The 18,947-nt window shown below is 40.9% G+C and overlaps 1 protein-coding gene across 2 annotated transcripts in view; it reads left to right on the top strand.

Annotated features, from left to right (window-relative positions):
- AP3D1 (adaptor related protein complex 3 subunit delta 1) overlaps positions 1 to 18,947 on the top strand; it is a 45,047-nt gene that overhangs the window by 23,919 nt on the left and 2,181 nt on the right. Inside the window, exons 12-31 of one of the 2 annotated variants that reach the window (XM_080565660.1) lie at positions 546 to 691; positions 1,497 to 1,645; positions 1,736 to 1,966; positions 3,102 to 3,333; positions 5,435 to 5,580; positions 5,719 to 5,860; positions 6,764 to 6,835; positions 7,813 to 7,888; positions 8,613 to 8,812; positions 9,436 to 9,509; positions 11,829 to 12,030; positions 12,737 to 12,799; positions 13,419 to 13,511; positions 14,033 to 14,179; positions 14,317 to 14,364; positions 14,739 to 14,928; positions 16,041 to 16,129; positions 17,160 to 17,245; positions 17,687 to 17,808; positions 18,558 to 18,637. In XM_080565660.1, coding sequence (XP_080421786.1) covers positions 546 to 691; positions 1,497 to 1,645; positions 1,736 to 1,966; positions 3,102 to 3,333; positions 5,435 to 5,580; positions 5,719 to 5,860; positions 6,764 to 6,835; positions 7,813 to 7,888; positions 8,613 to 8,812; positions 9,436 to 9,509; positions 11,829 to 12,030; positions 12,737 to 12,799; positions 13,419 to 13,511; positions 14,033 to 14,179; positions 14,317 to 14,364; positions 14,739 to 14,928; positions 16,041 to 16,129; positions 17,160 to 17,245; positions 17,687 to 17,808; positions 18,558 to 18,637 — 2,588 coding nt within the window. Of the gene's footprint in view, positions 1 to 545; positions 692 to 1,496; positions 1,646 to 1,735; positions 1,967 to 3,101; positions 3,334 to 5,434; positions 5,581 to 5,718; positions 5,861 to 6,763; positions 6,836 to 7,812; positions 7,889 to 8,612; positions 8,813 to 9,435; positions 9,510 to 11,828; positions 12,031 to 12,736; positions 12,800 to 13,418; positions 13,521 to 14,032; positions 14,180 to 14,316; positions 14,365 to 14,738; positions 14,929 to 16,040; positions 16,130 to 17,159; positions 17,246 to 17,686; positions 17,809 to 18,557; positions 18,638 to 18,947 lie in introns of both variants that reach the window. The other variant, XM_080565659.1, reaches the window with a different exon arrangement.

Here is an 18,947-nt window from a genome sequence, read left to right as displayed (position 1 = left end):
ACTTCTCTTCCTACCCCTTTTTATAAACTTCCTGCTTGCAGAGTAGTGAGGGCTATTCTGTAGTGAAAGCATAATAGTAAAATGTAGGAACGGTTGCTTTTTTGGTGACTACAAAGAACAATGTAAAAACCTTCTTTGTGCAAAAGCTTTTCTTGACCTGTTTTCCTGCCTCTTTTTTCATTGAGAACAGGGCTCCTGCTTAATACACCAGTCTTCTTCATGCTTTTTAAGCTGTGTTCATCTTAGGATGCTAACTCTCAAAACCCATAGGTTCTATATGTTAAATGATATCTTTAAATCAATGATAAAGCCTGAAGTGCAAGAAGGCTGTGATGACTGTGGACTATGGGTACGGGGGGGGGGGTGGGGGATTATAAAATGAAGGAAAATCTGCGATGTGCTGTTTCTCAAAAATGATCCTCATCAGAGAGAGTTATTTGAACATGTAAAAGTTGGTGTAAATAAAAGCAGTCAATATTAAGTTTTCATGCGCAACACAACAGTATTTCTATATTTGGAAAGAAGTTTTATTTTGCCTTTCACAGTGAAATACCTGGGATTGTTAGCTATGTCCAAAATCCTGAAAACACATCCTAAGTCAGTTCAGTCTCACAAGGATCTCATTCTCCAATGTTTGGATGACAAAGATGAGTCTATCCGTCTCAGAGCTTTAGATCTGCTGTATGGCATGGTATGTTTCCTCACCTATTTCCTTTCCCTTCCAGTCCATGTGACCACTTGTTTAGGAGGCTAATGTTTAAAAAACAAACAAAAAAACACACACCTTTCTCTTCTCCTCTCCTCAGTAGCATTGTGAGAATAACTGCCAAACTTCTTCTGGCACTTCTTGCAAATAAAAGATCTGGTACAGCATACGAGGGCTTTAAATACATTCCAACTGTGGAAAGACTTTGGGTGACTTCCATAGTGCCTGAACTCAGAAGGCCTAAGAATTCACTGCTCCTTCCTCTAGGTGGAAAGTGGCTGTGGACATACTGGGATAAGTCACTCCTCTTCTGCATTGCAGTCCACGTTGCAGCACCCGACAGCTGGGGTTGACATAAGTTATATAAAGAATGGGAAAGAGTCTGGAGCACTCTGAAAAGGCATCTTTAAGCTGCTTCTTTGTCAAATTTGCCCTTTCAGTCTTGTTATGCCTTCTTAATGACATACGGAATTTCATTCTGATTGTTTTTGTGTGCAGCCAGCTTTGTGCACACGTTCTGCAGCTATGCAGAGCAGTTTATAAAGTGTGCATAGGCTACAGGGGCAACCTTGTGGTGAGAACACTTGATCTGTGAAAGGACTGTGTGTACAATTTTTGTAGTAAAGTGCTTTTCATTCGGGGGGGTCTTTGCCCTTGGTTCTGATTTCTTGTTAACGCAATAACATAGGTCCACCAAAGAGTTTAGCAGTTGCTTTACTGGATTTAGAAGAATTTGCCCGTACAGGAAATAGCTTATTTTTGGTTCAACCCTCCGATAACTCTTTAACAGGTTTCGAAGAAGAACTTGATGGAGATAGTGAAGAAATTGATGATTCACGTGGATAAAGCGGAAGGGACAACGTACCGGGATGAGCTGCTGACTAAAATCATAGATATTTGTAGTCAGTCCAATTACCAATATATCACGAACTTTGAATGGTCAGTGGTTTTGTGTCAAATTTGAAATGGTCAGCAGTGGCAATGCGTGATTGTCCATTAATGAAATTGTGTCCCTTTTGCTTTTTGTAGGTACATAAGCATCTTGGTGGAACTGACCCGATTGGAAGGCACACGGCATGGACATCTTATAGCAGCTCAGATGTTAGATGTAGCTATCAGAGTTAAAGCTATTCGTAAATTTGCAGTTTCTCAAATGGCTATGCTTTTGGACAACGCTCATCTCATAGCCAGCAACACCCAGAGGAACGGAATCTGTGAGGTGCTTTATGCTGCTGCTTGGATATGTGGGGAATTCTCTGAGTAAGTGCAATTGGGATGACACTTTGAACAGCTTCTTTCAGACACAAATTCAGATCCTTAAAAACTACTTTTTGAGAGGAGGATGGCTCAGAATGTGCACCCTTATTACTGACAAAAGGATTGCTTCTTTCCTGCTCCTTCGCCCCATGAGATTCCTCTACTCAAGGCAGATGCTTCATTTTGAGTATCTGTTTTTTCCTGTTTTTTCCTCTGTATTCCTGCCCACTCATACAATAAGGCATGATTGTGGATGTAAGCAGTCAAGACCTTAAGCCAGTGATTGAACTCTTTAATGATAAAAGTCTAACCCTATTTATACAATAGGGAAAGTATACAGTGAGCCTATTTGACTGAAATGTTTTTTTCTTGCTTTTCTTCCTCTTTTGCCTATGAGAGGTTTTTGCAGAGCTTGCTTTTCATGAGAATGAGAAGTATTATTTCTGTCCCAAACTGGTCTGTACCAGCAGTAGCACAATCTTTAGTGTTGTGTCAACGTTAACTTTTATCTTAGATATATTCGTCTCTTGGTTGAGTGTGCATGCACACGTGCTTTACCTAGCCTTCGTTTTCATAAATTGGACGTACCATGGTGTTGTATCATAGAACGGCTTAGGTTGGAAGGCACCTTAAACATCTAGTTCCAGCTACCCCTGCCATGGGTAAGGATGCCAGGGGCCCCACCCAACCTGTCCTTGAGCACTTCCAGAGATGGGGCATCCACATTTTATTTTTGTTCAGTAACTGGTTGGAAATACCACCTCACTGATGCAGTGGTGAAGTACAGAATGGCAGAAAAGTACCTGGGCTGCTAGTCCCAGGTTGTCAGTGCAGTTGCACGTAATGTGCAACGCTTAGTTAATGGAGAAAATACTGAAACTGTAGAGGTGGAAGCTGAGGTGTCCCTCCCCTTCCCCCTTCTTTAAAAGGATAAAGTTGTGGATTCCTCTATATCATGTTACTGCTGTCATTTGAAAGGGGAAAAGATGCAGAGAGCAAATGATTAGGTATTTGTAGTCTCACTTGTCTTTCTGTAACACTTTGTACTTTAACAGAGGTTTTTGAAAAATTCTTTATGAAGACTGACAAAATGTTGAAGTTGCTCAATTATTGTCTTTCATATGTTCACTCTTTTTAGACACCTTGAGGAAGCAAACCAAACTTTAGAAGCAATGCTGAGGCCTAAAGTTACAACTCTACCAGGCCACATCCAGGCAGTTTACGTCCAGAACATGGTGAAGCTCTATGCATCCATCCTACAGCAGAAAGAACAATCTGGGGAAAAGGAAGCAGCTCAGGAAATTACACAGCTGATGATTGAGCGCTTGCCTCAGTTCGTACAGAGTGCAGATCTAGAAGTTCAGGAGAGGGTAAGAGAACAAACTTATCTTGGAATTCATCGTACAAAGACTCATTTGTATTGGATCACATCTCATTTTTTGTGGACATGCACATTTTATACAAGCCACTGTTATCAGAGTGATGTTTGTATTCTGTACTTTTTGTAACTCAGTGAAAAGGCACCTTGGAACTAGAAGAGCAGTAAGAGTGGTGACATTTTGTGTCAGAGCCCAGATCTAATTCTAGATCAAAATCACCTCCAAAGGCAGCTCGCAAGAACTTAATTCAAAACAATTTCGTTTTAAAATTGTGATCTAGGACTTGAACATGTTGTGAAGTCCATTTTCCAAGATCGCAATTTGGAATGCTGCAAGATGACTGCAGTGATTTTTGTGATGTACCCATTGAACCAAAAAGAGCTGCCATACACACTTAATTCCTAGTGGATACACAGGGTAGTTGTGTTCTAAAGCACCTTGCCCCTGCCTTTATCAGAAACTATCATAGGGTGGAAAGTGATAGATGAAAGACCAATAACTGTAGTATTTAGAAAACGCTATAGAATTTTTGAGGCTTTACAGTGATTTGCTTACTTTGTCAGGCTTACATGGAAAACTTTATTTTTGCATGTGATAAAGGTTAAGAGTGAGCAAATGGTTACTTTATAGTAAGATGTGATAAATTCAGCAGTACAGTCAGATTTGCATTCATTGATTTACAGATGACACCAAGCTAAGTGCGTGTGTCGATCTGCTCGAGGGCAGGAAGGCTCTGCAGGAGGATCTGGATAGGCTGGAGCGATGGGCTGAGGTCAACTCTATGAAGTTCAACAAGGCCAAGTGCCAGGTCCTGCACCTGGGGCGCAACAACCCCAAGCAGAGCTACAGGCTGGGAGATGAGTGGCTGGAAAGCTGCCTGGCCGAGAAGGACCTGGGAGTATTGGTTGATAGTCGGCTGAATATGAGCCACAAGTGTGCCCAGGTGGCCAAGAAGGCCAACAGCATCCTGGCCTGTATAAGAAGCAGTGTGGCCAGCAGGTCTAGGGAAGTGATTGTGCCCCTGTACTCGGCTCTGGTGAGGCTGCACCTCGAGTACTGTGTTCAGTTTTGGGCCCCTCCGCTACAGGAAGGACGTGGACGTGCTCGAGCGAGTCCAGAGAAGGGCGACCAAGCTGGTGAGGGGTCTGGAGAACAAGTCTTACGAGGAGCGGCTGAGGGAGCTGGGCTTGTTCAGCCTGGAGAAGAGGAGGCTCAGGGGCGACCTTATCGCTCTCTACAGTTACCTTAAAGGAGGCTGTAGAGAGGTGGGGGTTGGTCTGTTCTCCTACGTGCCTGGTGACAGGACGAGGGGGAATGGGCGAAAGTTGCGACAGGGGAGTTTTAGGTTGGATGTTAGGAAGTACTTCTTTACCGAAAGGGTTATTAAGCATTGGAACGGGCTGCCCAGGGAGGTGGTGGAGTCACCATCCCTGGAGGTCTTTAAAAGACGTTTAGATGTAGAGCTTAGCGATATGGTTTAGTGGAGTACTTAGTGTTAGGTCGGAGGTTGGACTCGATGATCTTGAGGTCTCTTCCAACCTAGAAATCTGTGATACTGTGATAATGTAATATTTAAAAAAAAAAAAAGCTCTGTGCTGGCATGGTCTAAATGGAGAGTAAGAGAGGGTCTGTGCAAGCAATATATGCTTCTGTGCTATGTCACAAGTGTGTTCATTAAACCGTACAGGCTTAGCAGGGAAAAAGAGACTGCAGACTCCTCAACCCAGCCCCGCTGCTTAATCCTTGTTAAGCCTAAACCTTTGTTCTTGATGTGCTCTTTTCATTAAAGGGGGGGGGGGGGAGGAACATAAAATACCTTCTGAAAATCCAGTCTATTATGTACTTTGTTCTAGAAAAGTGTTTTGTAAAGCCAGGTAAATAGCATTATATGCTATGGTGGAGAAAGGCAGCTGTATTTTGGTTTGTCTGTTGAAATCAGTAATAAATTAGACACAGCTAGAAGTAGTATGGTGCTTCTTCTAATTCCCTTATTGCAGTAGTCACTACAGTTATCTTCAGCTGACTTCAGTTGGAGTTCATTTTTGGTCAGTTTCTAAATATTTGTTCTGAAATTACTTTTGTTTGTTCTTAGGCTTCTTGTATTTTGCAACTAATAAAATACATTCAGAAGCTACAAATAAAAGAAGTGCCTGTAGCTGAGGAAGTAATAGCCCTGTTTGCTGGTGAGCTGAACCCTGTTGCTCCTAAAGCACAGAAGAAAGTTCCAGTTCCAGAGGGGTAAGATTCCTTCTTGCTTGCAGTGCTTTATTTGAACTTGCAAAATCTTAAATAGTAAAGATAAGTATATGACTAGAAAAACTGAAATACTCAAGGGTACTTAGTCAAGCTATTTGTGTTTACTGCAATTCTTACCAGCTTGGACCTTGATGCCTGGATCAATGAGCCTCCATCAGACAGTGAGTCAGAAGATGAAAAGCCCAAAACAATTTTTCATGATGAGGAACAAAGGCATTCCAGGCACAGACAGCCAGAAATAGATGAAGAAGAACTGGCCAGAGTGAGTGAATATTAATATGCTTTTTTTGGTACTTAGTTCAATAGTAATATTGTCAGAGTTAAACAGTTGTAACTGTTGTTATAGATTCTCCTTGTAGTCAGAAGCAGGCTGCTTTCTACAGCTCTGGAAATCTGATGATGTGAACAAAACGCATGTTTGAACGGAAGTATCTGTAGTCACTGTGGAATACGTCCAATATCAGGTGCTCCTGGAAGTGTGGCTTTCTTATTTTGGCCAAATGGAAGGAAAATATAAAAATTCCTTGTTAGGAATTTTGAGCTCTTGTAAAAATCTGACCTGAAAACCATACTGTATAATGCAGTTCACTTTGAAGTACAGGGTCTTGAAGATGAACACTTGTCCCGAGCTCTGCAACTACTTGTTCGTACTTACCTCCTTCATTGGTGTACTTGTGTTACTGTGTGCACTATATCGGCAAAAAGAGGCGGCACCTTTGCTCATGGACTTCAGCAGCTTCTGTGAACTACTGTAATGTGTCTGTTCTCAGTAGTGATAGCACCTTTCCTACTTCGGACGTTTTCTGTTTCCTTAGAGAATACTTTTTCTTGATAAGAATTTTCACTTCCTCCAAGCTGTGAAAATGAAAACAAATGTTTGCATTGCCATCCAGATCTGGTCTTAAGGAAGTTATCTAGTCTAGAATCAAAAGGCGAAGAAAGGATTTTCTAAGGAGTATCAGTTACAGCAATAACAGTATTTAAAGTTGTATCCTAGTATGTCTCATAACTCATGGTTTATCATAATTGAGCTACTATGCTGTAGTATTTTTGCAAGTAGTTAAGCAATGTTCCAAATATTAAGGGAGATCACATTTTTGCCTTCTGATGCCTCTAAGTTCTCTTTGCTTGTAAGCAAACTTTCTAACTACACTCTTTCTTTTAGCGTCGAGAAGCCCGGAAACAAGAGCAGGCAAACAACCCATTTTATATTAAAAGCTCTCCTTCCCCACAGAAGGTGAGTGAGTTCAAATGAAAATCTTCTGCTGGTCTCTCATATAAGTGTGTGAAGTCTCTGAATGCCAGAGCTGCAGTTTCCCATTGAGACACTTCTGATTATTTCTACTGCAGTTAGGGTCGCTTACTAGTGTGGCAACTGGAGTGACTGCATACATCTATTTTTATAGGCCTTATTTGTGTTGAAAAACTTGCAAATGACCAAATACCACAAGAGCAGCCAGCTTTCTGTGGATTTCCAGTGGACCTCCAGTTAAAAAAATAAAGTGGTGACTTTCACAGCTCCCATTGCAGAGAAGCTTGTAACAATCTTTAACTTGTAATGGAATGCCTGGTGTTTGAATTTGAGCAACAAGACTCTAAAAGATGCAAAGAAACTTTTCTTCTTTGCCCTTATGTCACAAATTCCTGTGCAGGTAGTTTGTCCCAACTCTGGTTGATGGATTCAGGGTTCAGATTGCCAGGCACTTCATTAAGAGCGCTGGAGAGAGTGAATAAACACTTTAAGGTTAGTAGTGAACATCCACACCGAAACATGTTCCCCTTAAAACACACTGAGTGTTCATGGATCAAAAGGTTGTGGTGGCTTTTTTGCCATCTTTTTCAGGGAAAGATCCTGTCTTACTCCCTCTGTCCTAAGGACTGCCCCATTTTCCTCAACCTAGACCTCTAAACTTCTTTTGAAGTGGCAAGTTATTGTCAGTAAAACATAAACCAAAATTTCGTCAGAGTTGCAACAAGCCTTTTCTGTGGCTATAGCAGGGTTAAGGCTCTGTAGTTAGAGGCAGGGTGTTTTATAATAGTTACCAGTTAGCTCTAAAATACATCCTACTACCAGATAGGATTTAGTACTGAGCTATTCCATTCCTGTACTTAAAATGTTCCCTTAAAGGATTAAACTGCTTGCTGTTTTGTAATGTAACATGTCTATTTATGTAGATCTGGCAATGCTCAGAACATAAATTTTCATTTTCCCAGCGATACCAAGACACTCCAGGTGTGGAACATATACCTGTGGTACAGATCGACCTCTCTGTCCCCTTAAAAGTTCCAGGTAAGTGCAGTTAATATTTAAAATCAATTACAGATTTTTTTAAGCAAAAGTAACAACAACAACTTAATTTTTAAGTACAAGGAGCATGCTTTGATTAGACTCCTAAATGGTTCTCCTTAACTAACATTTCTTAGAAAACAGTACTTTGTGGTCTGAGTCCACTTGCTCTCGAGACGGCATTAGAAGTAATTCTGTGATTAAGAGTGTTGTACAGCCAAGTCTGTAGGGTGGGAATGCTTTAAAGGACAGAAGGTGATCAGGAGACATTAAGTGGAGTCTAATGGTACGGATATTATTTTAGTGTTTTTTAAAATAACAAAAATAGCTGCAAACAACTAATTTGATATACTGTTGTTAAAGTGCAGTAAATTGGAAGTGATCAGTTTTAAGGGCAAATACTTGAAGTTTACATAGCAAAGCATTTTCCAGAAGTATGGAAAACTGTCAGTGTTAGTATATCCATAACACCAATTCTAGTTAAAGTGTGCATATTTAGCCCCTCTTCGTAATCCATTTAATGTAGACAACCAAGAATCGGAGCAGAATACTGCTCTCCTATTTTTGGGGAGAGATGGAATGCAGCAGGAAAGTTGCTGCTAGAAGGGCTGTATGAGATGTCGAAGTGTAAGGCAGCGCTGATTGTCCTAATTGAGACACTAAGAAGCAAGGTTCATGGACTGATTAGTGTTCATGTGGATTGAAAGCAGTTTGTCTTCCCTTGCAGGAATGCCTATGTCTGACCAGTATGTGAAACTGGAAGAAGAGCGAAGGCATAAACAGAAACTGGAAAAAGACAAGAAAAAGAAAAAGCAGAAAAAGGAGAAGAGAGGAAAGCATCATCGCCATAACTCTTTGCACACAGAGAGCGAGGAGGATATCACTCCAGCTCACCATGTAGATATCATCACAGAGGAGATGCCAGAGGTCAGTTGATTAACTTTGTGCTCTTCTGAGGAGATTTTCCTCAAGAATTGCCAGCCAGCCTGTATTGTTGCAGTTAGAGCTCTGACTTCTTGCAAAGCTGTTTAAGAAATGACTGATTGGGATGGCTGTAAGCTGTTCTTTCCAGGGGGAGAAATGACTGTCTTTTTGTGTACAAAAAGACAAAAATTGCCACTGAAGCTATTAAAAAAAAGATGCATCTCTGCTATAAAAATAACTCTCCAAATAGTCACTTCATTTATTATGCTCTGCTGCTCCACTTTGACATTAACTTGCTGTCTAGTCAGCAGCTTTGCAGCTGATTGTAATTAATTGCACATGCTAGTGATGTAATCTGTATTTGTTCTGAAAACTTATGTTAATCAAAACTGAACAGCAGCGATTCAGATCCTGCAGTTTGTGAAGAATGGCTTTCTGTTCTAAATTAATCTTGTAACTACATGTTGCATTGAAGTACACTCACTGTTCTTATAACTTATTGTGCCTGACTGCAAGCTGGCCCATTCCATGGTTAGCAATCTGAAAAACTGCACCGAGGGATGTAGTTTTGAAGTTGCCTGGGGTTCATTCACTTCTTCAGTGGATGATCTTTCTCTTTCCTGCAGAATGCGTTGCCCAGTGATGAGGATGACAAAGATCCCAACGATCCATATAAGGCACTTGATATAGATCTGGATAAGTAAGTGACAGTTTTGTATGTGAATTTACTTAATTGCTAACCAGAATGCATGAGGACTAGTCCGAGGCTAAACAGACACTATCTACAGTGCACTATGCGAAGAGACTTCGGTTTCTCTCCGTGTCTTAAATGTAACCTCAGATGATCGTCCAGGTTTGGGTTCCTACTGAAGCATAGATGATAAAACCTCAGATGCTCAAATAAAGGGGTTTTGAAAGGGTGAAAAAACATTCTGTGTGACCAAATAGAATGTGAAAGCACAGGAAGTGTCACTAGAATCAGATAAAAGTGAATTAGAGCTTTTGGGTGTATCAAGCTCTTTAATTCAACATGCATTTGCACTGAATGTGATCCACATTCATCTGTGTTCATCTCAGATCTGCTGTATGTATGTACTTATAAGCATGTATACTGTATTGTGATAATTTGAGCATTAACAGCCAGTCTGTAGCATCTCTGTTGCCTTGTGGACCTTCAGTGTAGTGCCACTACTGAAAAATATTTTAATACTACTGGATTGTATGCAACTTTGACCAGAGTCTGGTTCCTATGCAGCTACTGGAGTTGCTTACAGTAATAGCAGCAGTGCAGCGTGCCCTGATACCCTGCAGGCTGTATGATAGCTAGAAGATGTCTGTTAAATATTGCACGTGGAGACTTTTTTAGTTGCTGTCTTACAGAATCACAATGCTAAATATAATTGCTGTTTTATGGTCCATGGATGCCTCCTATAACGCTTTGAAGGCTTTGCGGGCACATGTGTGCGTGTGTAGTCTGTGTGCCTCTTTCTCTTTATGATACTTAAACAACTGGAAGTTCTGTGCCATTCTCTGCAGTTCTGTAGGAACCTGTAGGAGTTTGGTACCATGGCACTCTTGGGGAAAAAAAGTGTGGGGGTGAAGTAGCATTTTTTAAAAGTGAAAGAGCAGTTTATGAGGAACTTCTTCACCTGGTCACGTTCCCCTTTGAGTCTGCAAAGGACAAATGTATAAAAAAATTTGTGGTATTAGTTTGTTTGCTTTGGAAGCCTCAACAGCATAGGAAAAAATTAAGCGGAGCAGTTTCTGAATGCTAGGCTCCAGGAGGCATTCTGGGGCTTTTGTATTGTTCCCATCCATTCTCTTTCCATTTCATGTGAGTCACTGTGCTCTCCTGTCATGTTTTCTCATGTCTCTGTCCTCTCTCTTTCTTTCTGTGCTTGCACTGCTATGTCTGTGTCACGCTCACATGCAGTCTGGTTTCAGGGAAGCCTTCCAGGTAAGACTATACTGCTAAGTGCTTGACCTTCTTTGTCTAGAGGGGTCATGAAACTATTGAAATCCTCGACCCTCAAATTTGTGCAGGTCTGTTCCTTGTTGACTTCCAGCAGTGATCCCTTGTCCTGTACAGTTGTGTGTCAAATAGCTTAAAGATGAGATTTGCTTACAGTTCAAACAAATGGGGTCCTTCTTGCCACTACAGTCTCTGTTTCAAAGTTGTTTTTTTGTTTTAAATTGATCAGGCTTGGCTCTTCATACAATATAAGCAAAAGATTAAGACAGATAAGACTGTTGGATATCTTTTTGAACTGGTGCTTGCTGCTCAAATATAAAAAAGAATGTTAAGCAAAAGCTCTAGAAAAGAAAGAAGCTATCAGCCAACTTTTGTTCATTGATTTATGGACAGTGTTTGGAAAGAATGGACAAATTCCTGTGTAGCTTTTTTTCCCCAAGTAATGGATTTTGGATACAGTGTAAATCTGAGCTACTAGTCATACTTCTTGGAAACAAATATCTGACATTAAATGCAACTTTTTTTGAATGTAATGGTAGAGTACAAATTCGTAGCATAAACATCCAAATTTAAGCAATTAACTGCTTAAAATTCACTTCTAGTCAGTGGTCTATTCATAGATAACACCAAAAAAACACATGCCCTTCAAGGGCTGCTTGAGCCATGTTTAATTTTCCACCTGTTTTCACATCTTTGGTCTTACTTTAAGACTGAGTTCACAAAAATGCAGCATAATGCTATGTGTATGTATCCTTCTGTAGGTGTTACTCAGCCTGCGAGACTATAGTTATTATTGGAGTGATCAGGTGTTAGCAAGGGCTTGGCTCTCAAGTCACCTTGAAAGTGTTTCTGTCAACTTCTAATCCTCGAGGGCAGTATCTGCAGTTGCATAAATAAACTTAAGGTATATGTGTATGTGCTGATTTAGATTTCAGGGCCCAACTCTTTTTAAAACAAAATAAAGCTTGTCTTGGAAGTTCAGCAGATAGGTTCCCTTAACTCAGGTTATCTTTGCAGAAGGCTAATAATGTTCTCTGTATTTTTAAGGCCCTTAGCAGACAGTGAGAAGCTGCCAGTGCAGAGACATAGAAATGCTGAGACCCTGAAGTCACCAGACTCAGAAGCTCCACCTGTAGAGAAGAGTAAGAAACCCAAAAAGAAGGAAAAGAAACACAGAGAAAAGGAGAGAGACAAAGGAAAGAAGAAAGAGAAGGAGAAAAAGGTAGTAGAGGAAGAAGAGGAGAAAAAGGTAATTCTTTGAGACTTGTATTCTTTTAGAAACTGTTGTTATGGGCCACATCTACTGCTGTGTTTTGATTGTTGCTTGGGAACAGTCACATTTGACAGTTCAAACAGGTGAACATTTTTACCTTTTATCTCCTTAAACTTCTACGACCTTGCGAGAATGTATTTAAAGATTTCTGTTTATAAAAATAACTTTTACTTAACTGTGTAAGTTACTAGAATTCAGTGGTCAGTAGCCTATGCAAGAGATCTTGCAGATCTAATCTGGAAGCGGTTTCCAAAAACTGATGTTTTCCTTGTTCTTAAAATTGGGAAGTTTCTTTAGCAGAACATCTGTAACTCACCTTCATTCTGTGTCCTGTCCCCATATATTTAATCCTTCAGTTATAAAACCTGACATAGGTTGCAAGTTCTTCTGAATGCAGAAGTATCCTCTATGCTAACCACTCTGCGGAAATGCAGGTTTTCTTTAAGATGCAGCCAGTGTTCTTTGTAACTTGTGGTTACTATCAGCTATGGCCAGGTTTAGAAATGTATTTAAAAGGTGAAGTTAAGCTCCTTGAATTATTTACTCCTAAATATATTGCAACATATTTGATGCATTATGGAGAGATGCATTTCCATGAAAATTTAAGGTATTAACATACATTTATTTATTTATTTTAGAATGATACCAGAACTACCATAATGTTTTTTCTCCTGAAATTCAGGGGGAAGACTTGGATTTCTGGCTCTCCACTGCTCCACCACCTGTTTCCACTGCACAGCCACAGGTAGACATCATACCATGTCACAGGAAGACTTTTCTTACAGTTGCATCTTAGCTGTGATATTAGTGTTTTGTCATGCTGCAGGAAGGAAGAGAAGGATAGCTTTCATCTCCTCAACATACAGCCATGAAGCAATGAAACCTTTTCTCCTCACTTTGGACACTGCAATGGAAGTTTCAAGCTCGCTCTGTTGTGCAGATCAGTGGATAGAAATACAGATGCAGCTGCAGGCCAGGCTTTGTGGATTTTGACACTGTATTAACCTGTAGTTTTATTTCTTGGTGTGACCTGGACACTAGCAATATTATTAGAGATGAGACATAGTCTGAAAGAAAAACTAATGAATTTTGATGGAAGACTTTACAGGAAGAGACGTGAAATATAAAGGGACTGATTCCCTGGAGGAATTCTTTTGTATCTTGTCCTCAAGTGATGATGTTTGCCAGGCTTCAGTGACATAGTGAAAGCCTTTATACCACGTTAGTCTAATGTAACTGTCAAAGTAACAGTTTTTTGGAGGGGGAAGGGGGTGGGTGTCACTGTTACGGTTTCTCTTGTTGTGGGATTCAGCTCTTTCAACTGTGTTCCATTAGTGTCATAATCCTTCTGATAATCTACTCAGAGTGGGCCTGAAGTGAGTGCTGCTGTTGTGGCTGAACCTGAAGAGGTAAAAAAGGAAGAAAGGGAAGAGCAGCAGGAGGAAGATGAAGGAAAGGTAAGCAGTGTAAGTGGCTGACACCCTTAGCTATGTTCTCCTGGTGTCTTCTGTTTCTCATAAATAAGCACACAGGAATTACCAACAGCATTTTATTCAGTGTATTCATCTGCAAATAGTGTGCAGTGGGATGTTAACACCCTTGAGGAGTTCTACACACTTCATAGTAAGAGGTTTGATTGTTCCCTGAGGAAGGGTCAGCTAGCAGTTCTAAAGCTGAGCTTTCAAACAGTCAGAAAAAATATTTGGCCTTCCACTAATCCCAGGCTGCTTTTGGCTAAGGCATTGGTATCTGAGCTGGGAGCGAAGGTTTACTGGGACTCAACACAGAATGCTTATTGAGGTGTAAGGAACGAGGACTCCATTTCAGGTTTCTGCAGTGGTAGGAAACTATGCAGTTGGCTGGAAGGTTGCATAGTTTGAGAAGTTAGAGTTGCAGGGTTGGTACGGGGGTCATGTTGTAATGGCTTGACATACAGAGGTTTCTGTAAGGATTTATTATAGTTTCTTGTTCTTGGTAGAAATCCTCCAAGCATAAGAAGAAAAAGCACAAGAAAGAGAAAGAAGAGAAATCCAAGGATAAAAAGAAATCCAAAAAGAAGCATCACAGTGAGGAGGAAGCAACAGAATCAGTGCAGAATGGAACACTAGATGATGAACCACTACCAGTGAGTAGCTGTGCATTGGCAGCTCTTGCCTTAGGAAGAAGACAGAAGCTAAACTGTTTTTTGGGGGAAAGAATGTCAGTTCTCTTCAGAGAAATTAGTTATGCTATATATTGTAACTGTGACTTCTTTCTTTTCAGCCTATGTCCAGTTACCGCCTTCTTGCTGAAAATCCATACATTAAAATGGTGAGTTTTTTGGCATTAAAATTCAGATTACTACTTCTTTTGTGTTTTCTAAGGGAAGGGAATACTGAGGGTAATATAATGAGCTTTTGTAGACCTGTAATTAAAGAACCATTTAAATCCTAGGATGTAGAAAGCTAACAAGGCTCCATCCACATTCTTTTGGTTGTCTTCTACAACAAGTTTTTCAGTTGTATCTTTTCCCACCACTTAGCAGTTCTGTGGAGCTAATCACCAATATGCTTTTCATTATCCTACAGTTGTACTGAATTACCTTCTCTTTGAAGCTTGCCGTATTCTGATAGTGTGTTCTGTTCTGGTGCTCTGCTGTGTGAAGCTTCTGAATCTTCCCTATGATGTTTTTTCTTCATTTGCAGACGTACGATATTCAAGGAAACCTTCAGAATGATAGTCAAGTTACAGTCTCTGTTATCTTTGAGAACAAAAGCACTAGCTTCCTTAAGAGCATGGAACTAAATGTCCTGGACTCTCTCAACACTAAAATGCTCCGACCAGAAGGATCATCAGTACATGATGGAATACCTGTGCCCTTCCAACTACCCCCTGGTATGTGCAGCTTTGCACAACGCTCTTGGAGTATGTCTGGTCCTGCACTGCCCTCCTGTGGAAAGTACTGTTTGAACTTATTGGTACTTGCTGTTTTCCAGAAAGGCTTGTGTTTCTGCCTGGGTGTTCAGTGGGCTTTCACACAATTCGCTGGAGAGTATAAGCTGTCTTACAGTAAGGCTATAAATGCAGGTGCTTCTGTACAGCAAGAGCAAAACCTGTAACATAGGACTGGGAGTCCAACTGTCCAAGTTCCTTTTTTCAGGTGACTGCGGGCTGGTACAGCTTTGAACATGCCAGCATGGCCATCTGCAGGAATCCCAACTTCATGAGGGATTTGCTATGAGATGTAAAAGGAAAGAAGACTATAGGCCTCTTTCTTTCCCACTGGTTCTTGAACTAGTAGAATTCACACTGGCTTTATACTGAAGCTGTTGATCCATTGTTTTAATGGTACAGGCCATATGCATGGGAAGTTTATAAGTACCTACTTCTTTGGATAGGGAGCTGAGCCCTAAATAAATAGGAGTTGCTGAGATTAGGGATAATACCTTCATAAATAGTACTATGACTCAACTTCTTTGAATTTCACTTCCTTCCCAAAGAGTTAATTTGAGTACTGGAACAGCTCACAGAAGTTCTCTGGGATTTAGTGACATTAGAATGTGTTTTGATTCCCCCTGCCCCCGTGGAAAGCAGCAGGGAGTAGGGTATCTTTTTTCTTTTTGATTCTATGGCAGTTCTTGACAGATTTGTATATTAAAAGAAAAACACAAAAACATTATTTCTGAAAACCACTTGGCAAGCTATAAGTCTTCCAGTTACAGATTGTTTAAATAGGTTGCCACTGTGACACATCATGCCCAGGAACTCTCTGTAACCTCAACTAAAAGCCAGTCATCAATGTTGCTCCTCAGATACCTAAGAGTTAATTGCTGTAACACTGCTAATTCACAAAAGGAATTGTGCTTAGTCTTCTGAGTACATGGAAAACTTCAAAATTGGTTCAAAAATAGTGCATAAAGCTTAGCTGTTACCAATCAGTTTAATCATTACTTAGATATGGAAGCCATTTTCTGACCTGACTTCTCCCTCTCCTTTCTTCATGCTAGGAATCTCTAATGAAGCCCAGTTTGTGTTTACACTTCAGAGTATTGTTATGGCTCAGAAGTTAAAAGGAACACTGTCCTTTATAGTCAAAGTAAGTGCAGCTTTTTAAACTCTGTGCTTCTGCTTCCTTTGGAACTGCATAAGGGAGCTTGACTTGGGTGGAAAGCACTGCTTTAGAGCTTTTCTTAGGCATCATTTCATCTCTGCTGCACCAGCCCATTCTGTTCTATGAGAAGTATTTTTACATGACATCTTGTGCAAAGAGTGTCCTGAATACTGCATAAGCATGTCCTAAATTGTCATTCCTGGCAGTGTGAGCAATGCAGCCTGAAACATTTGCCACATTGTCAGCTAGAAAATCACTGCAGTGATGCATCTGCCAGGGGAGAAGAGGATAACCAGCTAGAGAGAGATGTTTCTTCTGGTATCAGCTACCCAAAGATCATTGGATAGTGCGATCTGGCACAAGGCAGGAAAAATGCTAAGAATTAGATGAGATTAATAAGGATAGAAACCCAGAGCAAGAGTGATGGTACGTGAAGGCATTGTTTAATAAGTATCTGCCTGGTCTGTAGGTTATCATCTGGGTTTCTAATTTTTTCTTCAATAAAATTATTAATGAAGTAGCTGTGTGAACAGCTTGAAGGAAGTGAATGGAGACAGCTGCGAACATTTCTGAGTATGCTTCTATTTTATGTTTCTTAAAAAATAAGTAGTATACCAGTTCTATTTTTAGCACCTCAGAACCTGGAAAGTGTTAGTTTATTTTTGGCCAATTGTGAACAATGAAAGCAGATCTTGAAGTGTTAGCTTAAATTCAGTCTGCTCAGTTCATTTCATTCAGCAGGGCACAACTGAAAATGGAGCCAGATCTGTCCAGTTGTGTCCGTTACCTGCTCTAGGTGTACGTATTAACCCACCTGCCCAAATCATGTCTCTAAGTGGCCTGATATTGCAGCGTGATGGTCATCCTCAGACTGATCCTTCAGGCCCACCCCAGGGTATATCAAGGGGAATTGAGCCTTAAAAGTCTCATCTGTACCTGTTTGGTAGGTGGGGGTGGTGCCTCCTCTTGCTGCCTCGAGGCTCCCATTCATCTCCTTTCCTTTGACCTGTTGCAGAATGATGAAGGTTCAACCCATGAAAAACTAGATTTCAAATTGCACTTCAGTTGCGCTTCATACTTGATCACGACGCCTTGCTATAGGTAAGTGCCATTTAGGGGGCACCTCACAACATCGGTGCTTTTGCTGCCCATGTGAAGCTGAGCTTTGGCTGCAGGCTGTATCTGCAAGATACACAGCATGCTTCTGACTTTGGCTGCTTGTTTGGTTTGATTGGTTTGGTTACAGTTCAGTTATCTTTTGTAATGTTTGACTGTTAAAGTAGGGCTAGTGGTTTGTTTCAAGTGACTCTGAAGAAGGAGCTATATGCCCTGTAGGCTGACAGATTGTGTGGAAGTAACTCTGGTTGAGGCCATAGGATACGCTAGTGCAGTCTGGTTCCCATGTTTGCTCTAAACTCATTTTCCTAGAGCTTGGTAGTACTTAAACTTCATCCTGAGGTGTCTTGAGGTCTGCATGGGGCTAAATAACAGATCTCACTTGACTTTGTAGCACAAGTATTTACTTTCCTTCCTGTTTTGCAGTGATGCTTTTGCCAAGCTTCTAGAATCTGGAGATCTACACATGAGTTCTATTAAAGTAGATGGAATTAGCATTTCTTTCCAACATCTACTGGCAAAGATCTGTTTTCATCATCACTTTTCAGGTGAGTCTTTCGGATGCAGAAAATCCTGTTGTGTTTGGTGAGTGCAACACACCATGGCCTCAATGGCAGAAGCAGTTGATATCCAGATTAAGTAAAATTGGGAGAGGAGTTGCTGCCAGTTCTATAACGCATTCGTATCCTCAAAGCATATCATGCTTTTCAGAGTGAGCCCTCCTTGGGTCCCTGTGGCTTTCCTCCAGTTTGGCAAGGCTCATGGCAGATATCACGGGAGCAGCTTGCTTATAGTTAGGGCTGTAGCTGTTCTCTGGAGGTTGTATTTGATCTCAGTGCTTCATCATACCTCTTTCCCCTAATGCTTTGTTTCACTAAGGAGGGGAGAGAGCTATTCAAGCTTGGACTGATAAGAGTTTCTAAATTAATTAAAACAAACGTACCGGGTGAAGCAAAACCAAATAGCTGTTTCATCATGTTCTCGCATATGCATTAGGCACTGCCTTGTTGAGAGCATTTCTGGGGAAGAGATCTACGTCCTGATCAATGTCTTTGCCACAAAACCTTTGCAGCTTCAGCTTGCTTGGAAGACAAGTAATTAACCTCACTATTGCAAAACATCCCAGATAGGAGCCAGGAGGAGACAGGCACGTACATCATTTTAACCCTGACATCTTCCTTTCACTTGGTAGAAGATTGTATTCCTTGAAGCCAGACAGAGCAGTAACTCCTTTTTGTGAGAAGCAAATTCTGTGTTAAAAAGTTGTCCCATTAAATGAGAACTGTTTCCTTTATAGTTGTGGAACGTGTTGATTCTTGTGCATCAATGTACAGTCGTTCTATCCAAGGTCATCACGTCTGCCTACTGGTAAAAAAGGTGAGTACATCTAACACTTGAAACAAGACCTGAAGGGAAAATGAATTTATAGCCTTTTCTATCTTACTGGAAAGAGGGAAATATTCCTGCCTAAAATGTCCAGGGACATGATGGGTAATATAATTGATCTGGCCCATCCAGCAGTTTTCCCTGTGCTGCTACCAAACTTGTACCTCCAGGGGGCTTCCTGTTGCCCAGCATGTACCTGGTGGGTAGCAGCAGCACTAACACAGCTTCCCTGATCTGACTGCTCATCTAAGCCTGCTTTGTTCCTGTGCAGGCTCCACTGGCTGTTGCTGGTGTGTAAGTT

This window comes from Anser brachyrhynchus, assembly GCF_964034855.1.
Source record: "Anser brachyrhynchus genome assembly, chromosome: 23".
Lineage (NCBI taxonomy): Eukaryota > Metazoa > Chordata > Aves > Anseriformes > Anatidae > Anser > Anser brachyrhynchus.
This window is presented reverse-complemented; position numbering and strand designations above follow the sequence as displayed.